We start from the raw sequence: 22,550 nt of genomic DNA, 5'->3' as shown, positions 1-22,550 counted from the left end.
TATATATATATATATATATATACACACATACAAGTTGAATTTAATTTGAGACATCATTTTATTTATTGTGATGATTACTATTTACCTCTGGGTATTTTATTTTTGAATTACAATTTTAAAAAGATTTTTTTATTTGGCAATTAGTGAAATTAAATGTTGAAATGAGTTTGTTAGTTTTCCAATAAGTGAATTATTAATAAAAACTTTCAAGTAGAAAAATAGTAACAGAGCTACTTGCGATGATCAAACTCTAAAATATAATAATTTTATATATGATCTTTTGAAGTATTATTATTAATAGCAAAGTGACAATATGTTAAAAGCTCAAGGATGAATTTTATTTTGGACTACGTATAATGTCTTTATTGAATAAGACGGTGGATTTAAATTTGATTGCACCAAAAAAGGTACGACATCGATTAAAGTCTCGATGATGATAAGATTTTGGGTCGAAGTCCCTTCATATTTTGACCTAACACGCCTTATATAGATAAAACATTGGGCTAAGGTCTCGATGCAATATATTGACGTATAATGATAATCGAGCAAATTGATATGCTCTTGCTAAAAATTGTGAAGTTCATCCCACTGAATATGTTTCGTTCATTTAAGTAAATGTGATAGCAATACAATAAAAGCCTGAAAGATGACAAGATTATTTTATGATTGGACATATGAATATGGACGTGAATGAAAAAGATAATAATACTCTTTGTGACAATCACAAAAGAAAGAACGTTATGAGTTCTCAAAATGGTCTTTTAAAGAGTTGATGTAATTTTTGTCATCAAATGATACGAACGGTCATTAGAAACATGGTTGCTATGAGACCTAATAATTTGATAAGTTTATAAATCCTTCATCAAAGAGAAGGATAAAAAAGTGGTGATACACTTCACTTTCAAAAGTGATTTCAATATGATAAATTTCATAGCATGACAACAAGCTTCTAATAAAAGGAATAATTATGAAGCATGAATATATGATTATAGTCAATTCCTTGAAGAGAATGTGACTTGTGATACGTATTATGAAATGTGGACCATTCCTGAAAATAAATATGTCACGAGATGATAAAAATTATACATAAGGACATACTCATGTATGATTTAAAAAATCCCTAAGGGAGGTTAAAGAGAAATAAAGAAGAATTATTTTGATATAAAAGATCATTGGTCAAGTACTTTTAGTACATCACAAATATCATGATATGTTTTATAATGAACTATCGAAAGGGCAAAAGAAGAAAATAATTTTTGCCACAAAAAAAAAATCGTCATTGGTTATGTATCTTTGTACACCTAAAAAAAAAATACTTTTTCAGGTTTTAAATAAAAAGGGAGGAGGTACTAATGACAAAAGTAAAATCAAGAAACAAGTTTTACTTGTGATGATTTTAACCATGACAATGATGATATAAGTTTTTCCTTGAAAGAGGTGATTATAACACAAACAATGTTATGAAGTATGTGGTGGTATCCAACGTTAATTGTGAGCTTTGGTGAGCTATAATGTGCTACTACTTAAATAAATAAAATTGTTCATGATATTGAAATTGTAGGAAGTCTTGAAAGAAACTTTTTAAGTTTCAAAGAATAGTCAAAAGAAAAAATATTGAGATATAAAATATGGAAAGATTTAAGATCTTCATATTACTACAATTAAAGTGGATTATGATTACCCATATTTGAATGTTGTTTGTGGTAACTAAGTATGGACAGGATATGGAATCACATGCAAAATAAATTAGAAGTTTATTGAAATAAATATCAGTTGGCATGACCGATTAATGACCATCCCGATTCAAATATGATACGAAAATAAATGAAAATTCGTGTGGTTATATATATGAAAAAAATAATAAATTCAAAATCCTCTTGTGTTATTTGTTCTCATGATAAAATTATCATTGCACCAGATAAGATTGAGATTATATTTAGAGTCCATTCACCTGCCATGTGGATCATTTACTATTATTATATAGATGCATCTATGTGATGGTCGCATGTGTTTTATCATCAACTTGCCATTTAATTTTTGCAAAGGTTATTTGCTCGAAGTGATAAATTAAGAACATATTTCAAATTATAAATTATATGTCTCAAATTATAGATAAATCATTGGTTATGAGAACACAACTCCAAAAGAAATTTGGTATACGATGTTATTAAAAGTATAACACCACTTGTATGTATCAAGCCAACAAGATTCCCCTATCAGAATTGGTTCAGGATCAGAAATCAAATAATTCTCATCAGAAACTAAATGTGTGATATATTATTCAATTGCTCTATCACTACACTATGCATAAAGATGAGTTCCCAAATAAAGTTGGGTGAATGTTAGAGGGGGAGATGATAGCAACTGGAAATAAGTTTATGCATATGTTATGTCCTCGTTGGAAATATAACTTATGTCAATTGTCATACATATTTTGATCATATGTTATAATCCAGTTATAAATGCTTAAATAAAAGGTCTTTGAAGGACATAATTTATGACATGCCGAAAGTGTGATAGATAAATCGATTCAAAAGATGAAACTTCTTTACAAAGAACATGAACAAATGATTAAGATGGTCATAATAATGAGGCAGGTGCTTTAGAAAAAGTACCATGACATAACACTTCATAAAACCTTGGCAGAGATTCAGGTATTTGAAAATGATGAAAATTAAAGAGAGCTCGAAAAGTTATGTTATATTAGAATTGATATCAAATAAATCGTCGACGATGTCTCTAACATAATTTAGCGCTCAAAATTATGAATGGTGACTAGGATCTTGATATTAAGCTGTTGAAAGTTGACAAATAAATGGTTGGCCGAAGAAATTACGATTCAAGTATATTCCATTTCACTTTGAAAAGTGATGTCTTGGACTGTCATATACTAATATATAATGTTAGTGGGTACAAATGAATTATTGTGCGATAAGTAAAATCATAAAATATAAAATATGACTAGTGCGTTGGAAAATAAAGATTTTTCGCAAAAGTCGTGGCGTTGTTGTACGGAGACGTATTTTCTTAAGATGGATGTAATGAGGTTTCTATTTATCTGACAATATATGAAAGACTTGAATAAGCATGATGAATGAATATCATATCTAGTTAGAATGTAAATATTATATGAAATATCCTGAAGGATTTAAAAGGTTGTATAACGATTTCATTGAATAGTACTCCAATGATCGTAAGATTGCATAACATAAAGATCAATTTGGATCTATTTAAAATGGTTAGAAAATATCATGCAATTGATGCACTTATGTATCCTGCTATTGTTATTCGTAGCAAATAATTTTATTAGTATATATGAAAAATATAACATCAAACTTATCGGTGGAGATATTCGGTGAATTAAATATCGATATAAATTATTAGATCAATTGTGTCAATATTTATTGCCCGTGAAATTGCAGGAGATTATGAAGTTTGACTTGAAGAAAATTATTTATTTTCATGTCGGGATACTGTCATATCAAATTATTCCACAAGACGGTCAATTTAATTATGATACAAGTGAAAGTATCTTTCAGTGCTTCGTTGTTGCTATTTAAAATTCAAGTGAGCAATTTTTCTAAATTGACAAGATCAGATATTAAGTTATCGTCAAAATATATTTGGATGAGATCTATAAATATATCCAAAAAATATGTAGCCTTCCTTTGAAAAGAGATATTCCAACAACATTATATGAAGACAATATTGCATGTGCTCAACTAAGAGGAGGACAAATCAATGAATACTAATCAAAATATATTTCATTGAAATTCTTTTTTTACTCATGATCTTCGAAATAAGGATGAAATAAATGTTCAACGAATCGTATTCACCAAGACATTGCCAACTTCAACCTTTGAGAAGGTGAATTACAAGATCGAAATATGTCATTTTCAAGATATTAGGTAATGTTTTCTTTAGGGGGAGCAAATACGCACTAAACTCTTTTTTCCTTAACCAGATTTTATCCCATTGAATTTTTATGATAAAAATTTTCAGTGAGGCAGCAAACAATTCGTACTACTGAACTCTTTTTTTTCTTTCACTAAATTTATTTTTACATGGACATTCAAGCTGGAGTTGTAAATGGATGTCCACATAATATACTCTGTGCCCAAGTAAACTTCGTAGCCAAGTAACTTCGTGTCCAAATTTCTTAGCCTATATATATCTTCTCTTTGTAATATGAAAGATGAACAAGAAGAAGTAAAAACATTCAATAAGAAAGAAAAGTTATTACTCCGTCCGTTTAAAAAAGAATGACCTCATTTTTTTTTAGTCTGTTTCAAAGAAAATGACTTTTTTTTTGTAATATTTTAATTTCAACTTTCCACGTGGCATGTTTAAGGCCACAAGATCAAAGGGTAATTTTGTACATTTAAACCTAACTTTAATTTAAGACCACAAGATACAAAAATCTTTTTTAATACTCTTAAATCAGTGTCAAGTCAAACCAGATTATTCTTTATGAATTAGATGGAGTACTATTACTTTCTCTTCCTTTATTTTACTCTTCTTAATTTTGATTTATAATTTTTATTTTATAACAATAAAATTATTATTTTATTTATTATTTTATTAAAAGTGTGTCAAATTAAATCAAAGGTAGCAAAAGTGAACACTTTTGGTAAAGATGAAGGATCCAAGTGGTGACGTACATAGTTAATGGATTATTACCGTTTTACCCAAAAACATAAGGGATATATTTGTCCTGAAAATGAAAAATCTCAACTGTTCCAATGGAGGCTTCATCGTTTCCGGCGACCTTCACGAAACTCCGATATCCATTTTCAGGTTTTTAGGATTTAAATTTACTCTATAATTACTATAGATTAATAATAATTCAACAAAAATCATATAGTTCAACTGCTATACTCTTGATTCCATTTATTAATCAATTTCCGTTTGCTAAATAATTTTTGTTGCAATAATTGTATATTTAACATTAAAATTTTCGATTATGGAAATGTATGCAATTTTAGTGAACAATATAGATAAGTAATTGAAAGAATAAAATTATTCCGGTGCCAATTTCGCCTTTTATGTTGCCAATTGTGGCGAGTTTCTGCTAAGAGTGTTCAAAATCTAACATATGTATATGTAGGTGTGAAAAGTAATACTTAGACCTTATATTCGGAGGATAATTTTTCGGTGAAGGGTGATCGACGGACTATTCTTTTATCTGGGGTTTGGATTGGTGTTGACAGCCGGAGTTGAACATTATATTACGTATACTTCAAAGATAATAGTTTAAAACAATAATTTGGGCTTTGCAGAGACATTGTTGAGCAAAAGAGAAGACTTTCCTGTGTGGATTAAGTGTTATGCATCTCCTTTATCCACGAAGAATGCCACTGGAACTTCACTCTGTCAAGCTGGTTTTCGTACTCGGAAGTGGAGTCTGTTGCAGGTTCAGTTTCTATGGATAACTTGACTTGTATAAAACTGAGAAGATGTGGAATAAAGACATTTTTGTTTTCATTTGATTAGACCTGTATATTTGTCTAGATGTATGAAAATATCTCGTTTTTAAATCATTGATGATGAGTGCAGTTTGCAAATGTAATTTGTATCTCTTTTTCAGGTTTCATGTAGCCGAGAGAGAGAGATTCCTGTCATAGAAGCTGGGTATGCTGGCTATCCAAAACCACATAACAAATATTTTGAACTTTAAAAAGTTTCAACTATTTCTGTTCTGCCGTACCCTAATGCCTTCTTTTGTTTCTTCCTTGGGTTTACTTGTTGAATTTTATTGCTTTTTCAGTCTCCTGTTGCTCCTATTATCTATATCAGCCTACGGTACTGTCCTAGTAGGATCATACTGCTTGCAAGATTTCGTTATTGTAAACTGTGGGTCAGTTATTAAGAGCATTTATTGGGCGTGAGGCATGAGCAAGTGCTTTTCTCTAGTTTTTTCTTACTTGCTATTTTCTTTATCAGTCATTTTGTAATGCTGATTTTTACATATTCTTCTGTGAGGCTTTGTTAAGCAACCAAAAGAGACCTCCAATTCGTAAGAGCTGACTAAGTGGGTTATGTGTCATCTCATAGCGTGTTTTCTATTGTTTCTGGTGGTTGAAGCTAATGGAAAGAAGGTCGAAATTCGAAATAGTTTCTTCTATGAATAGACACTGCAAAAGTCCTGGATGTTTTTAATCACTCTGTGGCTCCATATACATCAATTTATAGCATTCATTTTCTCGTTTAATGAGTGAAGAACTTAAGATAGGATCTTGCCTCATTTCTTTACTCAATTTTAGACATGTCGTTGTATATTCTGAATTGGATAGGGCCATATGCACTTCTCTGGGCTGCATTCCTGGTTGTGCAAGTCAAGTTATTAGCACGAGCAGCCCATTTAGGGACCTCTTCATAACTAACTGTCTGATTAAATGGACTGGGATTCTCAATATAATTTATATGAAAACTAGACACTCGCTTTCTGGAATTACTGGCTGACTTGGTTGCAGTGAGTTGGTCAATTCTATACCAACTATGTTTTACTGGCATCGTTCCTGAGGCATATGTGCGAAAGAACTTCCCAATGTTGTGGGACTCATCTCTATTCAATATTTGGTCAACAGTATGGTGACCATGCTGCACCATTGCATTTTTTCAGGCAGGCCTAGTGTTCATTCATTCATTCAGTTCTGAACAGGCCTATGACAAATGGAGATGTAGTACTTCCTTAGATATAGGACAAATCACTCTAGTGAACTTATGGAGGATTTTGTAGCAATTATTTAATGCTTGCAAAGTAGGACGAGCAATTGGTGTGCTTCAGGTTCCTTGGAGAAGAAATACCACTACCAATATTACGACGCAAGCAACCATCGAGCTTGTGGACTCCTTTTTTGTTTTTGTGTAGATTGATCAAGTTAAATTATGGGAGTTTATATTGCTCGTACAATGGTCTCATGCTGGAATGTGAATGCAGGAAAGTTAAAAGAGACTTTAAGAGGATGAAAAGGCATCTGGAGTGATAGAGGAGGAGAATTAGTATTGAATAATGATGGTATAGATTGATACGAGCTGTACCTGTCTATAAGATTTTCTTTGTATAATACATGGACTAAATCGCAAGATCAGGCCACGTCCATTTGTGGTTGACACTTAATATTAGTTGTTTGTTTTTTGTTTGTTGTATTTTTGTTTCTCTTGGCTTGGTCTTGCCTAATCCTATCCTCAATATGATTTCTCCCATAGTAGGCCCTTATCTGTGCTACCATCAAGACTACTTATTACTTTAAAAAGATAGCTCAACTCCGGAAACAAATCAGTCTCTGACTGGAAAGATTGAAACAATCTAGACTGAATATGTCCTGTTTTCTCTTCAATAGATAGTAGATACCTCCTTTTCTACATATGGCTATTTCATAGCTATTATGTGTTTCCTGCCTATATGCTAAAAGATAAAGCCTGTGCAGTTGCATGTCCCACTCGGCTTGAGAAAATCTGCCCTTGTGATGGGTAAAGTTGAGCTTTGTCCACCTTATACAACTGTGATATTCTTTATTAATTTGCATTTATATGTTTTACTTCATATTTGTGTACCTTGTAGGTGCATGGATGACATATATGATGCTTTGGCTGAACACCTTGTTCCAACTGCAGCAGCAGCATCAAGCCCTAATTTCAAGTAAGTTGTCAATTTGCAAAGCTGTTAGATGCTTATCTGCATCTCAAAGCCGAAATCTCGGTTGCTACTTGTGGCTTTTCAAGATAACCATGGTTTATTTTGAATTACATCACTTCCTAACTTTAAGGCCTTACTAAATACTGACTGAGACCTGGAATAGGGAAAATGAAGAAGAGATGATTCCTTTAAAATTTTGCTATTTCTAGTCTGCCTCTAGCATTTGGCTGGTTATGTGAATGAGATGTATCCAATAGAGGAATAATATGACCTGTGCCATGGAGAAAAGGAAAAGCGAGACTCAGACGACAGACCCTGTAGTCTGTACTCCCAAAGGGGGAAAAAAGGAAGAAGAAAGAAGAAGATATACCCCCAAGAAGCGACAACCAGAATGTATATGTCTCTTTTATCTGTGTAAATATGTTAATAACAGAGTGAATATACTTAAATATCATAGTCCCTAAATGAGCAGATGAGTCAGTCTCAATAATAAAAATATGCATGTCTAAGTTTCAAAATTGGAAGTTGAGCCAATATCAATAATCTAAAACACATCTCTGAGTCTAGATAACATAACATGCATCGAATCATTTAAATGAGTAGAATTGTGTATCTTAATTTAGTGATTATGATGTTTATGGCTACAAACATCTACTCATTGACTCAAATATGCATATTTTTTGCTTTTATGTATATTAAAAAGTATCATTTTCTTGATATTTGTATTATCTACTTCTGTCATCTCTGTTTTTTTCCCATTGCTTGTGCTTCATGGCTTTTATAACTACAAACTGCTATTATTATCAACAAACACTCAACTAAATTGGTATGTTGGCTGATTCAAAGAGGTCTCCTAAGGAGAACAACTTTCCTAATTATGCAGGCATATTGTTGGTCTTGCTGGCCCTCCCGGTGCTGGAAAGAGCACTGTTGCATCTGAAGTAGTTAAGAGAGTCAATAAGTTATGGCCCCAAAAGTCTTGTTCCTTTGATTCTCAAGTTGAGCCTCCAGAAGTTGCTATTGTTCTTCCAATGGATGGATTCCACCTTTATCGTCATCAGCTTGATGCAATGGAGGTAGGATTTCGTAATGGTTTCTTATTATTCATGTTGCTTCATTTGACTGCAATTTCTTTATTTTTGGCCAAAACATTTGAATCTATGAAAAATGGACAAAGCCTTGTTGCTTGATGTGCATTGTTAGCTGGTTTCGACTAATCTAGATATAAGACAGGACAAAGGACAAATGTTGAGTTAGTCTTGTTTCCTCCTTAACCCCCACCCCCCACCCCCCCACACAATAACAACAACAACAGAAGCAGTGGTTGAGAATCTTGAGGTCTTAGGTTCAATACTCACTGGAGACAAACACTGGGTGATTCTTCTCATCTGTCCTAAGCTTTGTGGACAGAGTTACCTAGTACCTGTTGCTGGTGGTAGCCGAAAGGTAGCCCGTGGAATTAGTCGAGGTGCGTGAAAGCTGACCCGGACACCACAGTCATTCGAAAAAAGAAAAAAAAAAGGAAAAAAGGCCAAATGGAAAAAAAAGAAATGAAAGAAACAAGAGGAGAAGATTAAATAACTTCAACAAGAGATGAAAGAGTAATATAAAAACAACAACAGCGGAGACGCATATATAAAACAATACTTTTTATGTTTTGATAACCATGGTGTCCGGGTCAGCTTGATACCTGCCACCACCAATAGGTACCAGGTAAGTCTGTCCACTAAACGTCATGGTGCTCAACGCACTTCATTGACTACTAGGCCACACCTTTGGGTGCTATAAAATACTTTTTCAGCCTTTTTCTTTTGAATTAGAGTTATAAGTGAAACTTTGTACATATATTGTGGGTGGAGCATGTGTTTAGCAGATTTCATTTCAAACTTTGTAACAGTTTCAACAACTAACTGGTCAGCCTGTTTCATAGGATCCAAAGGAAGCACACGCAAGAAGGGGCGGTGAGTTCTTTTTTTTTCCACAGCAGATAGCTAATAAGTTTGTACACAGTTTAAGCATTAATTTCTAGTTTAAGTTTTAATTCTCTCTCTGGTATCTTTTTATGTTGAATCAGCTCCCTGGACGTTTGACCCCAATTTACTGCTAGAATGCCTTAAGACTCTTAAAGATCAGGTGAGTGAATATTTACTTCATGAACGGATTTTTAGCCTTTTGAGTTAATTTTGTGTGGGCTTGAATTCTGATGTAACATCATGTTTCATCAAGAGAGGAGGTCGTTATTCTGCTTGCCTCTCCCTTGCTCTGTTCATCTAGTGAAAATTCTAAGATCTGGTATTCTTTCTTCTGCAAGGGATCAGTGTACTGTCCGTCTTTTGACCATGGTGTAGGAGATCCTGTAGAAGATGATATCTTTGTGAACCTTCAGTAAGTTTATATCTAGTTTGGATGCTATTTTCTGTCTGTGTTTGCACCCTATCAAATTCTAAGTGTGTATCAATCTTGTGTGTTCAATTCACTATTTTGAGGGGATATTGATGAATGGATGAATGAGCAAAGAATATAAGTTTATCAGTTCATTTCTTGAATTTTGTTGATGCTCTATGTAATGGTCAGATTTGAAGTGAAGAATTACGTTATGCAACTGTGAAAGCTGGCCGCTGGGTAATGTTTTAGATATGCAGGCCTGCTGAGGTGTCTTCTTATTGGAAGTGTTAGCTCAATCAGTGTTCTCAATATGTTTGTGCTACTTCTGTTATAACTTTTTCATACTTGTGGGCACTGGATAACTAATTATTAATTGCTCTTTCATAGGTGTCTGCTGATATTTCAATAATTTGATTGGATAATTAAATAAGTTTCTAAAGACGCAGAAGGAATAGACAAATGGTGAAGTTCTTTTGCCTGTTGCTAACGTTGCCTCTTCACTTTTTATATATCTTTTTTCATGGTGAGTTTTGCAGACACAAAATAGTGATAGTTGAAGGTAATTATCTGCTTCTTAGAGATGGTGCTTGGAAGGAGGTATCCTCCATGTTTGATGAGAAGTGGTAAGATGATCTTTCTGATCCATGTTTTTCTTTAGACAACAGGGAAGGAATCCCTGTGAACTCACCTTGTTCACCTTAATATAGTAAACTGGATTCTGAGGGATAACTTTGAGTTTTTCTGTAAGTAAAAAATTGAGTTTGCATTGCCTAGCGCAAAAGATGTAATTGAGTTTGTGATATGCCTTTGCTATTGGTTTACTGATTATTTGACTTCTATCAATTAATGGAATGTATTTGTGAATCAATATCAAGATATCACCAAAGGATATAGTGGGATGGGATACCTTCCCCCTTACCGAAAGGTCTTGGATTCGAGCCATGAAAATGGAGAAACTCCTGCTTGGGAGCACCTCTCATTTTAATGGGCCCTATGCAACATGAACCTGGATTTGTCAGACTAGTGGTACCAGATACCGGATGGTTTAAGAAAGGGATCAATGTCAAGATCCCTGAAACTATGTTGCTAAAACTAGAAAATGCCTGTTTTATTCATATACAGTAGATGTGGTATCCTGAGTTTCTTAGCTATAGGTTATCAAAGCGCGCTGGTAACAGGATCCGTTGAATTGTTAAAAGCCTGGCTACTTGGCAGCATTATATGAGAACAAAGCTTTAGTTGTTCTTGATGTGGTAAGACGGTTGTCTTATATGTATTTACTTTTAGGTTCGTCGATGTTGATCTTGAGAAAGCAATGCAACGTGTCCTGAAGAGACATATATCTACAGGTACTATTCCAACTATTGTTTCAACTCTTTTAACTAGAAAAGATGTAGAAAAACACTGGGTAATGTAGACTAATTGGCGCTCTCTCATCTATGTTATAGGAAAGTCCCCTGATGTTGCTAAATGGAGGGTAAGCGCCTCACTTCTAATACCGCTCTTTTTTGAAAGAAAGAACAATTAAAATTAACAGTTAACTGTTAATCCCTTTTAAGATATCATCTAGCTCAATTCCTTTTTGTTCATTGGGTATTGAAACAATATTTTGGTTCATTGCTAAATTCTTTCCACAGATAGATTACAATGACAGGCCCAATGCTGAGCTAATTATGAAATCCAAGAACAATGCAGATTTGGTGATCAAGTCGATTGACGAATTGAGGTGAGCCCCCGACTCGTCACTTGTAGTAAGAGTGATGAGGGAAAATTTGAATGGTGGCATCAAAAGTTAGCCAAATAGAATTTTATCCATTGGCTTGAACCTGATGAGAATGCAGGACTTTTCGTTGCGTTTACGCTTAGAGGTGATGAATAAGTTCAAGGGACTGAAAATAATCATGCTTACAATACACTTTTTTTCCTTGCAAATAAGATGTTATCTTTTTATGTAATGCTTAAGGTCGAATACTTTACTTTCTATGAGTTCTTTTTCTATATTTTGTGAAAGAGTTCATCTTTTTAGCTCTCATCCTTCATATTATTACTTACTTTTTAGCTGGACTTTACTACAAAACTCAAATGATTAAACATATATAGATATATTTTTGGTTTCTTGCTCGGTGTTTAGACTAACTACTACATGTCAGAACTCATTTAGGGTGACATCACAAATAGGATTATATCCATATCGATAGCTTGAATCGAGATATCTAAACTCAAATTAAGGATGAAATAGTTTCACCATTGTATCGATATAATTAAACATATTTATCGATTTAATTAAACATATATTGTTGGAAGTGACAGATGATGGGTGCACATGCGGTGTATAGGATGCATAGATAATAGGCCAAAAGGGGCTGGACCCAAACCCAACCCATACCTACAGACAACAAAGTATCATTAGCCTTCCTCAAAAGTCAACAAAGTCCAAAAACTCAATTACACGTGTGGTAAGGCCCACATCTCACCATCAACATTTAATTCCTCACACGTGTGGTTCACAATCATTTTACTTGACTTGGACGGACATTTATAATCTGTAGCTCGCGATATCTGCATTAGTAAAAATTTATGTTTGTATACAATCGAACAAGTAGACATTGAATATCGTATAGGATGTAAATTGTCAGGTTAGAACATCATATAGAATGTGTATATTTATTTGTACAACTTTTAGATAGTTTTTTTATACAAATTTAAAATTAGAAGACATAACTATCAGTTAAATAACACGTTTATTTTTTTATGTATTTTTTTTACATTAACCTTATCCCTTTTGGTAGTTGTCATCCTCTCCTCCATCCCGGCACGTACGTACTTGAGCAATGAAAGCATGTCTTGATACAATGTATGTTTAGTCGTCCAATATAAATGGGATGTGAAATATTGGATTTTATTATATAATTATGTAAACGGAAGTATTTATTTTGTTTCTATTTATATGATACAGTTTAAATATAATTTACGATCTCCAAAGTTAAACCAAAGAAGTTTACTATAATTTATATTTATTAAATTTCATAACTTGTACTAGTGCTTTTTATGCAGTTTCAAAATATGTAAATTGTTTGTTAAAATTTAAGAATTGTATATCCAAATACTACATTTCAATATATTAATCATGTTATATAAATTGAGACGGATTGAAAGCTTTAAGACAAATCTATCGCAAGTAAGGATCCATTGTTGTCGATCATGTTGCCCTTTTTTAGTTGTTAAAAATTAAACTACTATTTTTGAAATATTTATAATAGTAGTGGATAATATTTTGAAAAAAAGGGAAGAGATAACTTAGGTCCAAATATAAGAAAACGATCGAGAGCAAGGTTAATTAAATGTGTTTAATAAATATAATTGGAGTAGTGGACTCTTCTTGTCTGTTCTTCTTTCCTTAGCTAAGTTTTCGGGTTTCAATATGAAATTCGAATATCGAGTGAAAAAAAACATGAATATATGGAGTATAATATTATTACATACCACCAAAGAATACACATGATACATTCTTGATTTATGTTTGCAACTTGTCCTAAATAAGATAAAGTAATCTTAATATTTTTTTCTGAGTTTATCCTTATTTATTCTACGTATTTTTTTATAGCAGCACTATCTTGTACCCTATCTTTCTTGTAGGTTATCATTCAAATTTTGAATATATGACATTATGTAACGACAAAAAACAATATAATCTATTCAAACACTATATTTATTAAAATAATACTCCCTCTGTCCCTTTTTACTTGTCCACTTTTGAATTGACACACCTATTAAGAAGATAATTAATGACGTAGTGAGCTTACCATTTACCCTTATAAATAATGAAGTGGATGAAAAGTTTTACATTTTTCAAAGTAATTATTCATTTAATTGTGGGTATGATAGATAAAAAAAATTATTCTTTCTTGCTTTATCAAAATAGACAAGTAATTAAGGACAACTATAAAAAAAAAATGGACAAATTATTAAGAACGTAGATAATACATTACTATAGTATAAGACGATATAATAGGTATTAATTGCACAGAAAGGCAACCCGACATTTACATTTTTGAAGTGTGATATTGTCTGATTTTGTTCATTTAACAATACATTTAATTTTAGGTGACCCCATTGATCGATAACCCTTTCAAATATACCCAAATTAAGTTGGACTCAATATATATATGTGTTTAAAATCTGCCTTATTAATTTTAATAGTACGTGCATGCTTTTAAATCACATAATGCTACAAAAATATCAAACACGTAAATACGTTAATTATTGTCTTAATTTGATATTTTTAATGTCGGATTTCAGTTAAATAAAATGAATACTTGTATCTTGTATGTATAATCATTTACTCTAAGTAATTTTGCATACACCTCCTGAGTATGAGGTCATTTTTTATGATTTTTTTTTTAAAAATAAAATAATATTATGATTGATACGATAATATAAAAAAAAATTATAACAAAGAAAATACTCGTCAAACAAAATGACAACTCCTTGAACTAAAATTCTTGTACATACACACATATAGTCTGATTTATAAAATTACATTTATAAAGTCATAATACTAAAAATATTACTTTATAAGTAATTATTAATTAAACTGAGATATTGATTGGCATTGAGTAGCAATGGAGACTCCAACGTAACGTTATCTAATTGGTGGAAAATTGAGGTTCTCATCCATTGACCAACCAATTAACGTAACTCTTACTACTAGTATGACTCTATTAACTAATTAAATGTATTCATTGTCAAATTAAAGTTGCTGCAATTGAATTGACATTTATTAATTCCATGTTCAAAATTTAAATGTGTGGATGAAATTCCTAGAGGGAAAATGTACAAGTAAATCAAATCTATGTTTGAAATCTCCGACATACACTTATATTATATTAAGGTCCTATTATTTTTTCAAATTTATTTTATGAACAATTTTCTATTCATTTTTGATTTATGTGGCACTATCAATCAGATAACTTGAAAAAATTGTCAGCACCCGCTGGATTCGAAAGATAGTGTCACGTAGGTCGAAAAGGATAGAAAATTATTTATCAAATAAGTCCAGAGATAATAGAATCTTGGTATAGTATTAGTGTGTTTATGAGATTTCCGACATGTTGGGGGAGGGGGTACTTATGCATTTTTCCATTCCTTTATGTAATAGCTGGCCACAAAGGTCATTCAAACTTCGAAAACACACCTCTGTTTGGTTTGTAATGTAAAAACAATATATTTGATTTGTCGGATGATCACCCAATTAATAAGTATATTAACTCAATTGATATATACTAGACAAAGGAGATGGAGATAAAAATCAAATTAATAGAAGTTTACAAATTTTAGAGATTATTACGAATATATAAAATTTGACCTTAGTAAAAATTTGAGGAGGAACCCTAATTGCAATATTGTTAGTCTAAGAATATGATCAGAGTGGAGCTATGTAGAGTCAAGGTCTTTCTAATGAAATAAGAATTACATGTAATCAAGTCTAACGATATCGTATAAATTAAAATGAAAAAAATATAATTTAGACAAAAAGGGGTATTCAATTTGAATAGGTAGGGTCCTAATTAATAATTGACCTAAAATTCATCAACCGACACCTATGGGACCCATTTCACATGTTGATTTCTGCCCATGATCTGACACTAATATGCTGGAGGAATTCATATCCAATTCATATTAAATTTTTTAAAACGAAATCGTTTTTATTAGAGAACGTTAATAAGAAATTATTCAATAATAAATTTAAATTTAATTATATTTTAAAATAGATATCAAATTGGATGAAAAATTCAAAAGAAAAAATTATATCAGATTAGACTTTTTTTTGTGTTTGTTTTAAATTTATACACTAAAAATTGTTATAAATATTTTTTCCATTTTGATCTATTTATCTTATTTTAACTTGACATATAATTTCAAAAATAAATTTTTAAATGAATAAAAAAAATTTCTTTTTAAAACCATTACGAAAAAGTAGAACAACTATATTAAAACAAAATTAGCAGTAAATTTAAACTTATATCTCTAAAATAATAGCTCAGACTTAAAGTTAAGAATCGATTTAAAAAAGATATATTTCTTATTTAATACTATACTTAATAACTTTATTTATTTATTATTCATGTTAATCTCACTTAATTATTTGACAATGTCCACAATAATATAATCTTTGTATTTGAAATTTCATTTATATTAAAAATAATTTTAAAACATTAAACATCTTCTGTTATGAACAAGAGTTACGCATGTAATTACGGTCGTATTAAATGTTTTTATGTTTACATACATCTGTATCTTAGTTACAAAAAAATAAAATAATACCCTTATAATCGCGCCCAACTTCCATGTAACGTAACGTTAATTCTTCCCTCCATTCCGTCAAACTAACTCATCATTATCAGTGTCGGAGTCAAAGAAATTTATTAAAAACTTAAAAATACGAAGAGTAGAAACACGAGAAATGCAAGAGGTCTTATATATAATATAGGAAAATCTTTCTGGCCAGAAAATTTTAGATAAAATTTATAAATGATATTTTACCTATATTATGTCACCTTTTTGAACATTTTCATTTTAACTTTAGTACATTTTGATTAAAAAATAGAAAAAAGAACTGTTTATTTTAAAATAAAACAAATGTTTCTGGATCATTTTTTTGGTCATTTAGCATTACCCTTTAAACCATATATATATATATGTTCGACCCTTGCTAGCTCCACCCTCAATCAAGGGCGGAGCTAGCTTATGGTCAAGGGTTCATCTGACTATTTATTAATAGTTAAATTTACTTTATATATATATACTTTTTTTTATCCTTACTTGTCTATTTTAACAAATAAAATTTTTTTTGCCTATTATACCCTCAATTAATTTTTGTGAAAAATATAGATCTTTTGTTAAATCTTAAATTTTTAATTTATCCACGTCATAATTAATATGGGTAAAATGATAAACTCACTAAATCAATATTAATAGTTGTGTTAATTCAAAAGTAGACAAGTAACTAGGGATAGAGGAAGTATATAGTAGATGTTGAACTCTCTTGATTAGCCTGTATATTTATTCTCTCACTTAATAAAAATCCTGACTCGATATCGATTTTCGGGAGCAAAGGCAATTGAATACTAGCGTGTGGAGTGTCCCTCTTGTGTTCCCTCATTGCCGGTTATGTGAGGGACACCATTTCCTGTTGCATCAAATTTGTGTTCCAAAAACTAACGTAACTTCCGTGCAAAAATCGCACCCAACGTGCGTATTCGACACACTGTCTGTTTACCTGGCTGCAAGCAAGCGCGTATTGACAACGAATCGTACGCGAGTAATTTTCTCCGTGTTATTATGAGATTCATGCACACAGAAAGAATAACTCGCCTACATATTGTCTTTTCCTATATAACTATTATCACAACCCTCACAATTCAAATCAATCATTATTAACAGCAAAACGCTCTTTCTAAATTATGAGAATTTACGAGAAGGATATCAATGATCTTGAGGCAACTGAGCTAAGATTAGGTTTGCCTGGGATAATAAACGATGAATCTTCAACATCAACTAGTACTTCTAAAAATAGCAGAAAAAGACCTTCATCTAGTAGTGTAAATGAAAATGAACAACAAGACTCAGCTCCTGCACCAAAGTAAGTATTGTTTGTTTTTTACTTTTTTTTTTTTTTTTTTTAAAAAAAAATGGATCATTTTTGTAACAATTTTTTTTGTTATGATAATTTCAGAGCACAAGTTGTTGGTTGGCCACCAGTTCGATCATACAGGAAAAATCATGTGTCTAAATTATCAGAATCTGATAATAATTCCTCAGGGATGTATTTAAAAGTTAGCATGGATGGAGCACCTTATTTGAGGAAAATTGATCTTAAGGTTTACAAAAGTTACCTAGAGCTACTCAAGGCTTTACAAAACATGTTCAAGTGCACTATTGGTAAGTTTCGTGTTATACTGTCAGTGTATATAATATAAAGTAGTAAAATTGTAAGTAGAAATATACTTATGTTTTATGTTGAATAATTTCAGGAGTGTATTCAGAAAGAGAAGGATACAATGGATCTGATTATGCACCAACATATGAAGACAAGGATGGTGATTGGATGCTTGTTGGTGATGTACCATGGGAGATGTTTATAAGTTCTTGCAAAAGGCTTAGAATTATCAAAGGATCTGAAGCTAAAGGTTTAGCATGTCTATAAAAACATGGATATATATATATATACATATATACAAATCTGATAGGGATGAACAAGTTTGAACAAGTTACAATTTTGTAAACTATCTTGATCTTCGATTAGTTTCACGGGATATATAGATCTAGATCTACATGTACAAATAGTTTTATCCTTCTTTTTTTTTTTTTTTTGAAGAATTTTCTTGTGTATTATTTACAAGTATAAATATACGGGAAGAAATACAAAATTTTAGCACAATATGATGCAGCAGAAAATCAGAAATAGGTCTATTAGTCTTCTTGTTAGCTTACAATACTCAAAAATTCATTGAACAGTAATACTAGCAAACAAGTAATACAAAATTTATGTTCCTACTGGGAGGAACAAATCTATACAAGAGAATATTTGGAAGTAGAGGTGAAAACAAATGGGGAACAACTAAAATTGGAAATTATCCATGGACATGAACTCTGCATTTCTGCTGCCATTTTGATCATGAAAAGACTCCATCTTTGAATCCAGTACTGCAAGTTGAGATTTCACCCATGTTGGATTGTATCTGCCTTCTACCCACAATGCTTCACCGGTATCTTTGTGCTTGAAGTCTGGATAGTTTGGACTCCTCTGTCAAAGGAATAATGTCACTGAGTATTTATTTTGTGAGGGATTAGCAAAATGAAATAATATTGTGAAGTGTCTAATCAATCTTTAAGCACCCAAACTCAGTATTGTTCAGTATTTCGCTTTGATAGGTTCATAATTCAGACTATCTTTTGCTTTTAGTTTGTCTTCCTTGCTCCCAAAGCAAACTGCACTTCCTTTATCTCTAGTGTTGGTTGGCACTAAATTTTACCCCAAAAAAGGAATTCTGCAGCAAGCATGTCATGTGCATTACACATGCACCAGTAAAGACAAGTATAAAAGTGCAACTAGTGATGCTATGGCAATCGTCAACTTCTTGTTTATGTAATTTAAGAAATGCTTTACTGGGGGTACCTTGTTCTTCCTATTATCCCACCATTCTAGTGGATTAGCAAAGAAAGCTTGCCATAGCTCCTCTGTGGATCCAGTGGTATTTGCAGCAAAATTATTTTGCTTTTTACCTGCAAAGCCACAAGTGGAAACCTCTCAAAATCTGATGCCAGAAAGATGTGCATCCAGCTCTAGCAGTAAAGAAAGATTTTATGGTAAAGAAGTATTACTTACGTGGTGCCATGGAATTAGAGTCCCCGTTATACGAGGCAATAGGAGGAGAGTTCTTCTCAATAAAATTCAATTGCTGAACGACCACCTGCCAAAAAAGAACGCAAAAGTTCAGTCATACAGATATAGGACAAACATGATGTCCATATAACACCCAAAGAAAAATACAAGTAAAGCAACCTTATAATAAGTCTGTTCTTTTCCATCATCACCTTCAACTGTATCTGATATTAGGCGACCAGACACATATATCTGCTGTCCTTTCTCTACATGTTGATTGGCAACATTAGCCAAGTCATCCCAGAATGTCAAATTAATCCTGAAACCACAAAAATAGAAACCGAAGAACTGAAATTTCTGCTATTGGTCATTAAGAAGAATAAAAAAGAGATAGGAAAGGAGGATTGCTATTTCAGGCAGAGTAAGCTTCATTATTACTTAACCTCTCTTTTATTCATTAAGGAAGCAACAGTAGGAATGCGAGAACAATGATACAAAACTTTATGTAGAAATAATGAACTCAAATTTATTATGAAAAAAAGAACATGATCTGGGCCCTCAAAGGAAACATAGAAACGGAGGACAAACACACTAGTAAACTACACTACAAAAGAAATAGAATTTAGTCAAAGTCCTAACCAAAAAAATGAAAGCTTGAGGCAAGGAATAATGCCAAACCAAATGGCAGCTTTCAGATATTTTGGTCCTAAAAGAATGTAACTTGGGAAGTGTTAAAACCATCCACTTGGAGAACAAAAGGTTTGTTGGTTTCAAAATCAGAAGTGCGGAGGCATTTCTAAGAACACAAAAGGAATTGTATATTGAAACTTCAAAATTAGATCTTGCTCGACAACTAGTTAACGCAAGTACACTTAACTCATGTGCCCGAGCAAATTTCAGTTTTAGGGATTTTTCTAGTTCTTTAGTCAAGCTAAAAATTGGTATCAGGAAACACGTGAAAACTGACTTTCTGGGTTTGTGGTATGGAAAATTCAGACACTGTCCAGTTGTGGAAGAGGAAAAAAAGTAGATCAGTGGACATTAGGATACAAGGATTACAACAGCAGAGATAGCTTTCATGAGTCGATGGATTTATGGAAGCAGTTTGCAAGTCATTAGTTTTTGCCACATTGAATCTTGAATTAGGTAAAAGAAAAAGGCAAATTTGTTTCAGTTGAAAACATAAATTATGCATCTACTTTCACTACTTGTTATGTTAAGATACTTGATATATGTGTATTGCCATTAGTCTTTATCAGTTTTATGTCCATCAATTGAGGATGCCATAACCTCATGGCGTAATTGTAGATTTACTGCATCTTTCATTTGATTTCCACATCATAAAGTTTCAGTAGATTAAATTTTCTAGCTATGATGGCTTCAAGGTAATCTCTTTAACCCCTTAAGTGTAACAACAGATCATTGGAACAATGCCATGATATACAATTATCATTTATCGCAGTAAAAATTACATCAAACTAAAGCAGTCATGATAGAGTGCCTATTATATGAATTATAGTTGGATCACTTTGTTCGGTTTGTTATTGGATGAAGGCTTAAAGTTTTCACAGTAGCACAAAAGTTTGCCTCTAAACTAACACGCTCACATTATTACTACTTGTATAGGTGAATGAAAATAGTCTACTTAGGGGTTGTTTTGTTGCTAGTTAGAAATGTAAGTTACTCATGTATTAATATCAGTATAACTAGTACCATGTTCGGTAGTATTTTAGTTGATTGTACAAAACTTTCAACATTACCAATTTCAAAAAAAAAAAAGAAGATACGTATAAAACTCAACACACCAAATACGGTGTTTGGTTACCAGTTTGCAATCTCGCGTAATACTTATGAGGAATCTATGTATAGAAGATGAGTAACTAATACATGAATAATAAAATCTTGCATAACTTACCTCTGCATTACTAACCTACATAACTATAACCCGCAACCAAACGAACCCTTAATACTACAAGTCTTCGAATTAGAGTTGCAGTCTAGACATTGCAACTTCAACAAAAAGTCCTCTTTAGGTGTCATTTGGTTTCTGGTTAGAAATGTAAATTATTCATGTATTAAAACCAGCATAACTAGTACCATTTTAGTTGCTCTGCATAAAACTTCACACACCAAGTTTGGTATTCCTCTACTAATACTTACTTACAAGGGAATCTATGTATTATTTAAGCAGGGTAGAAGACGGAATAACGAAATCTTGCATTACTAATACCTACAACCCCTTGAGGCTACAAGTGTTCAAATTGGAGCTGCATTCTAGATGTCAAAAGGATAAACATAAAGAAGTGTCAAGCAACCAAAACAAATCAATTGGGTGTCGTTTAAATTACCAAGTAGTGTCGTTTTGCGACTTCCTTACAGCAAGACGAGTCCAAGCTACAACTTTTCCGGAATTAAGATGCTTAATTTGAACCGGCACTGCAACATTACCAATAAGCTGCACTGAATTACAAAGCTCCTTCTTCCACTGTACTTCCGAAGGCCGTGGGTACTGAGAAACCCCAGCATACCTTTCATACTCATACACACTACCGTTTCCATTTCCAGAACTATTGTACTCAAACGAACATCTTATACGACAACCCGAAGCTAATTTGGCGGTTTGTACTTGCTTGGATTGGGAGAAAAATCGAAAAGAGAGAGATGTTGCAGGGGTTCTTGGAGTTGAAGAGAAGAAAGGGTTAGTGAATGCAATTGTTTGTTCTAACGCCATTACTGAATTGATTTCTCTTCTTCCCTAATGCGCCACAGTATTATCTTATCGTATTGTTCCTTTTTCTTTTTCCAACTTCGAAAGCACGCCGGCCTTTGTTCAGATATTTTCCCCTTTGTGATATTTGCAATCTTTGGTCCATTGTGATACTCCTACAGTTCCATTTTACCGGATACTTTTCGTATTTCGATATTCAAATAAGTTTATGTTCATTTTTAAAAAGGTTAAATATACAAATAGATTTCTAAACTTGTTGGGTTTTTTCCTAAGGTATGTCAACTATGTTATTTTCCTATTGAATCATTGAACCGCTCATAATTTATTCCGTTTAAACAAACATTATTGGCTAATGTGGAACCAAATTTGTGAGCGATATTGATAGAGGATACGTATGTTGTTCCCAAACTCAT

At 32.2% G+C, this 22,550-nt stretch overlaps 3 protein-coding genes and 1 long non-coding RNA gene across 6 annotated transcripts in view; 3 read left to right on the top strand and 1 right to left on the bottom strand.

The window, feature by feature from the left end:
- LOC114078657 overlaps positions 1-3,701 on the top strand; it is a 4,334-nt gene extending 633 nt beyond the window's left edge. The window contains exon 2 of the long non-coding RNA XR_003580351.1: positions 3,423-3,701. This is a non-coding gene — a long non-coding RNA (uncharacterized LOC114078657). The remainder of the gene's footprint in view (positions 1-3,422) is intronic.
- A 940-nt stretch (positions 3,702-4,641) lies between these two features.
- Positions 4,642-12,054, top strand: LOC107029149 (putative uridine kinase C227.14). Of its 3 annotated transcripts, XM_015230492.2 has the most exons (12): positions 4,642-4,797; positions 5,280-5,413; positions 5,588-5,631; positions 7,565-7,642; positions 8,523-8,715; positions 9,570-9,600; positions 9,714-9,772; positions 9,951-10,024; positions 10,561-10,647; positions 11,312-11,373; positions 11,473-11,501; positions 11,662-12,049. In XM_015230492.2, the coding sequence occupies exons 1-12, from the start codon at positions 4,743-4,745 to the stop codon at positions 11,752-11,754; spliced, it is 939 nt and encodes a 312-aa protein (XP_015085978.1). In that variant the 5' UTR covers positions 4,642-4,742; the 3' UTR covers positions 11,755-12,049. The 3 variants fall into 3 exon arrangements, with proteins under 3 accessions (XP_015085978.1, XP_027775308.1, XP_027775309.1); XM_027919507.1 differs by lacking the exons at positions 4,642-4,797; positions 5,588-5,631 and having other exon boundaries at positions 5,281-5,413; positions 11,662-12,054; XM_027919508.1 differs by lacking the exons at positions 4,642-4,797; positions 5,280-5,413; positions 5,588-5,631 and adding an exon at positions 5,658-7,473 and having other exon boundaries at positions 11,662-12,054.
- Positions 12,055-17,293: 5,239 nt separating this feature from the next.
- Positions 17,294-18,464, top strand: LOC107031598 (auxin-induced protein 22D-like). Its single transcript, XM_015233023.2, has 3 exons — positions 17,294-17,666; positions 17,760-17,965; positions 18,058-18,464. Exons 1-3 carry the CDS (start codon positions 17,488-17,490, stop codon positions 18,228-18,230), a joined length of 558 nt encoding a protein of 185 aa, XP_015088509.1. The 5' UTR covers positions 17,294-17,487; the 3' UTR covers positions 18,231-18,464.
- A 7-nt stretch (positions 18,465-18,471) lies between these two features.
- LOC107031596 (protein OSB2, chloroplastic-like) lies at positions 18,472-22,259 on the bottom strand. Its single transcript, XM_015233022.2, has 5 exons — positions 21,758-22,259; positions 19,590-19,728; positions 19,413-19,497; positions 19,203-19,309; positions 18,472-18,830 (listed from the first exon to the last, which is right to left on the bottom strand). The coding sequence occupies exons 1-5, from the start codon at positions 22,138-22,140 to the stop codon at positions 18,645-18,647; spliced, it is 900 nt and encodes a 299-aa protein (XP_015088508.1). The 5' UTR covers positions 22,141-22,259; the 3' UTR covers positions 18,472-18,644.
- Positions 22,260-22,550: the final 291 nt, after the last annotated feature.

The sequence above is a fragment of the Solanum pennellii genome, chromosome 9 (genome assembly GCF_001406875.1).
Source record: "Solanum pennellii chromosome 9, SPENNV200".
Taxonomy (NCBI): Eukaryota; Viridiplantae; Streptophyta; class Magnoliopsida; order Solanales; family Solanaceae; genus Solanum; species Solanum pennellii.
This window is presented reverse-complemented; position numbering and strand designations above follow the sequence as displayed.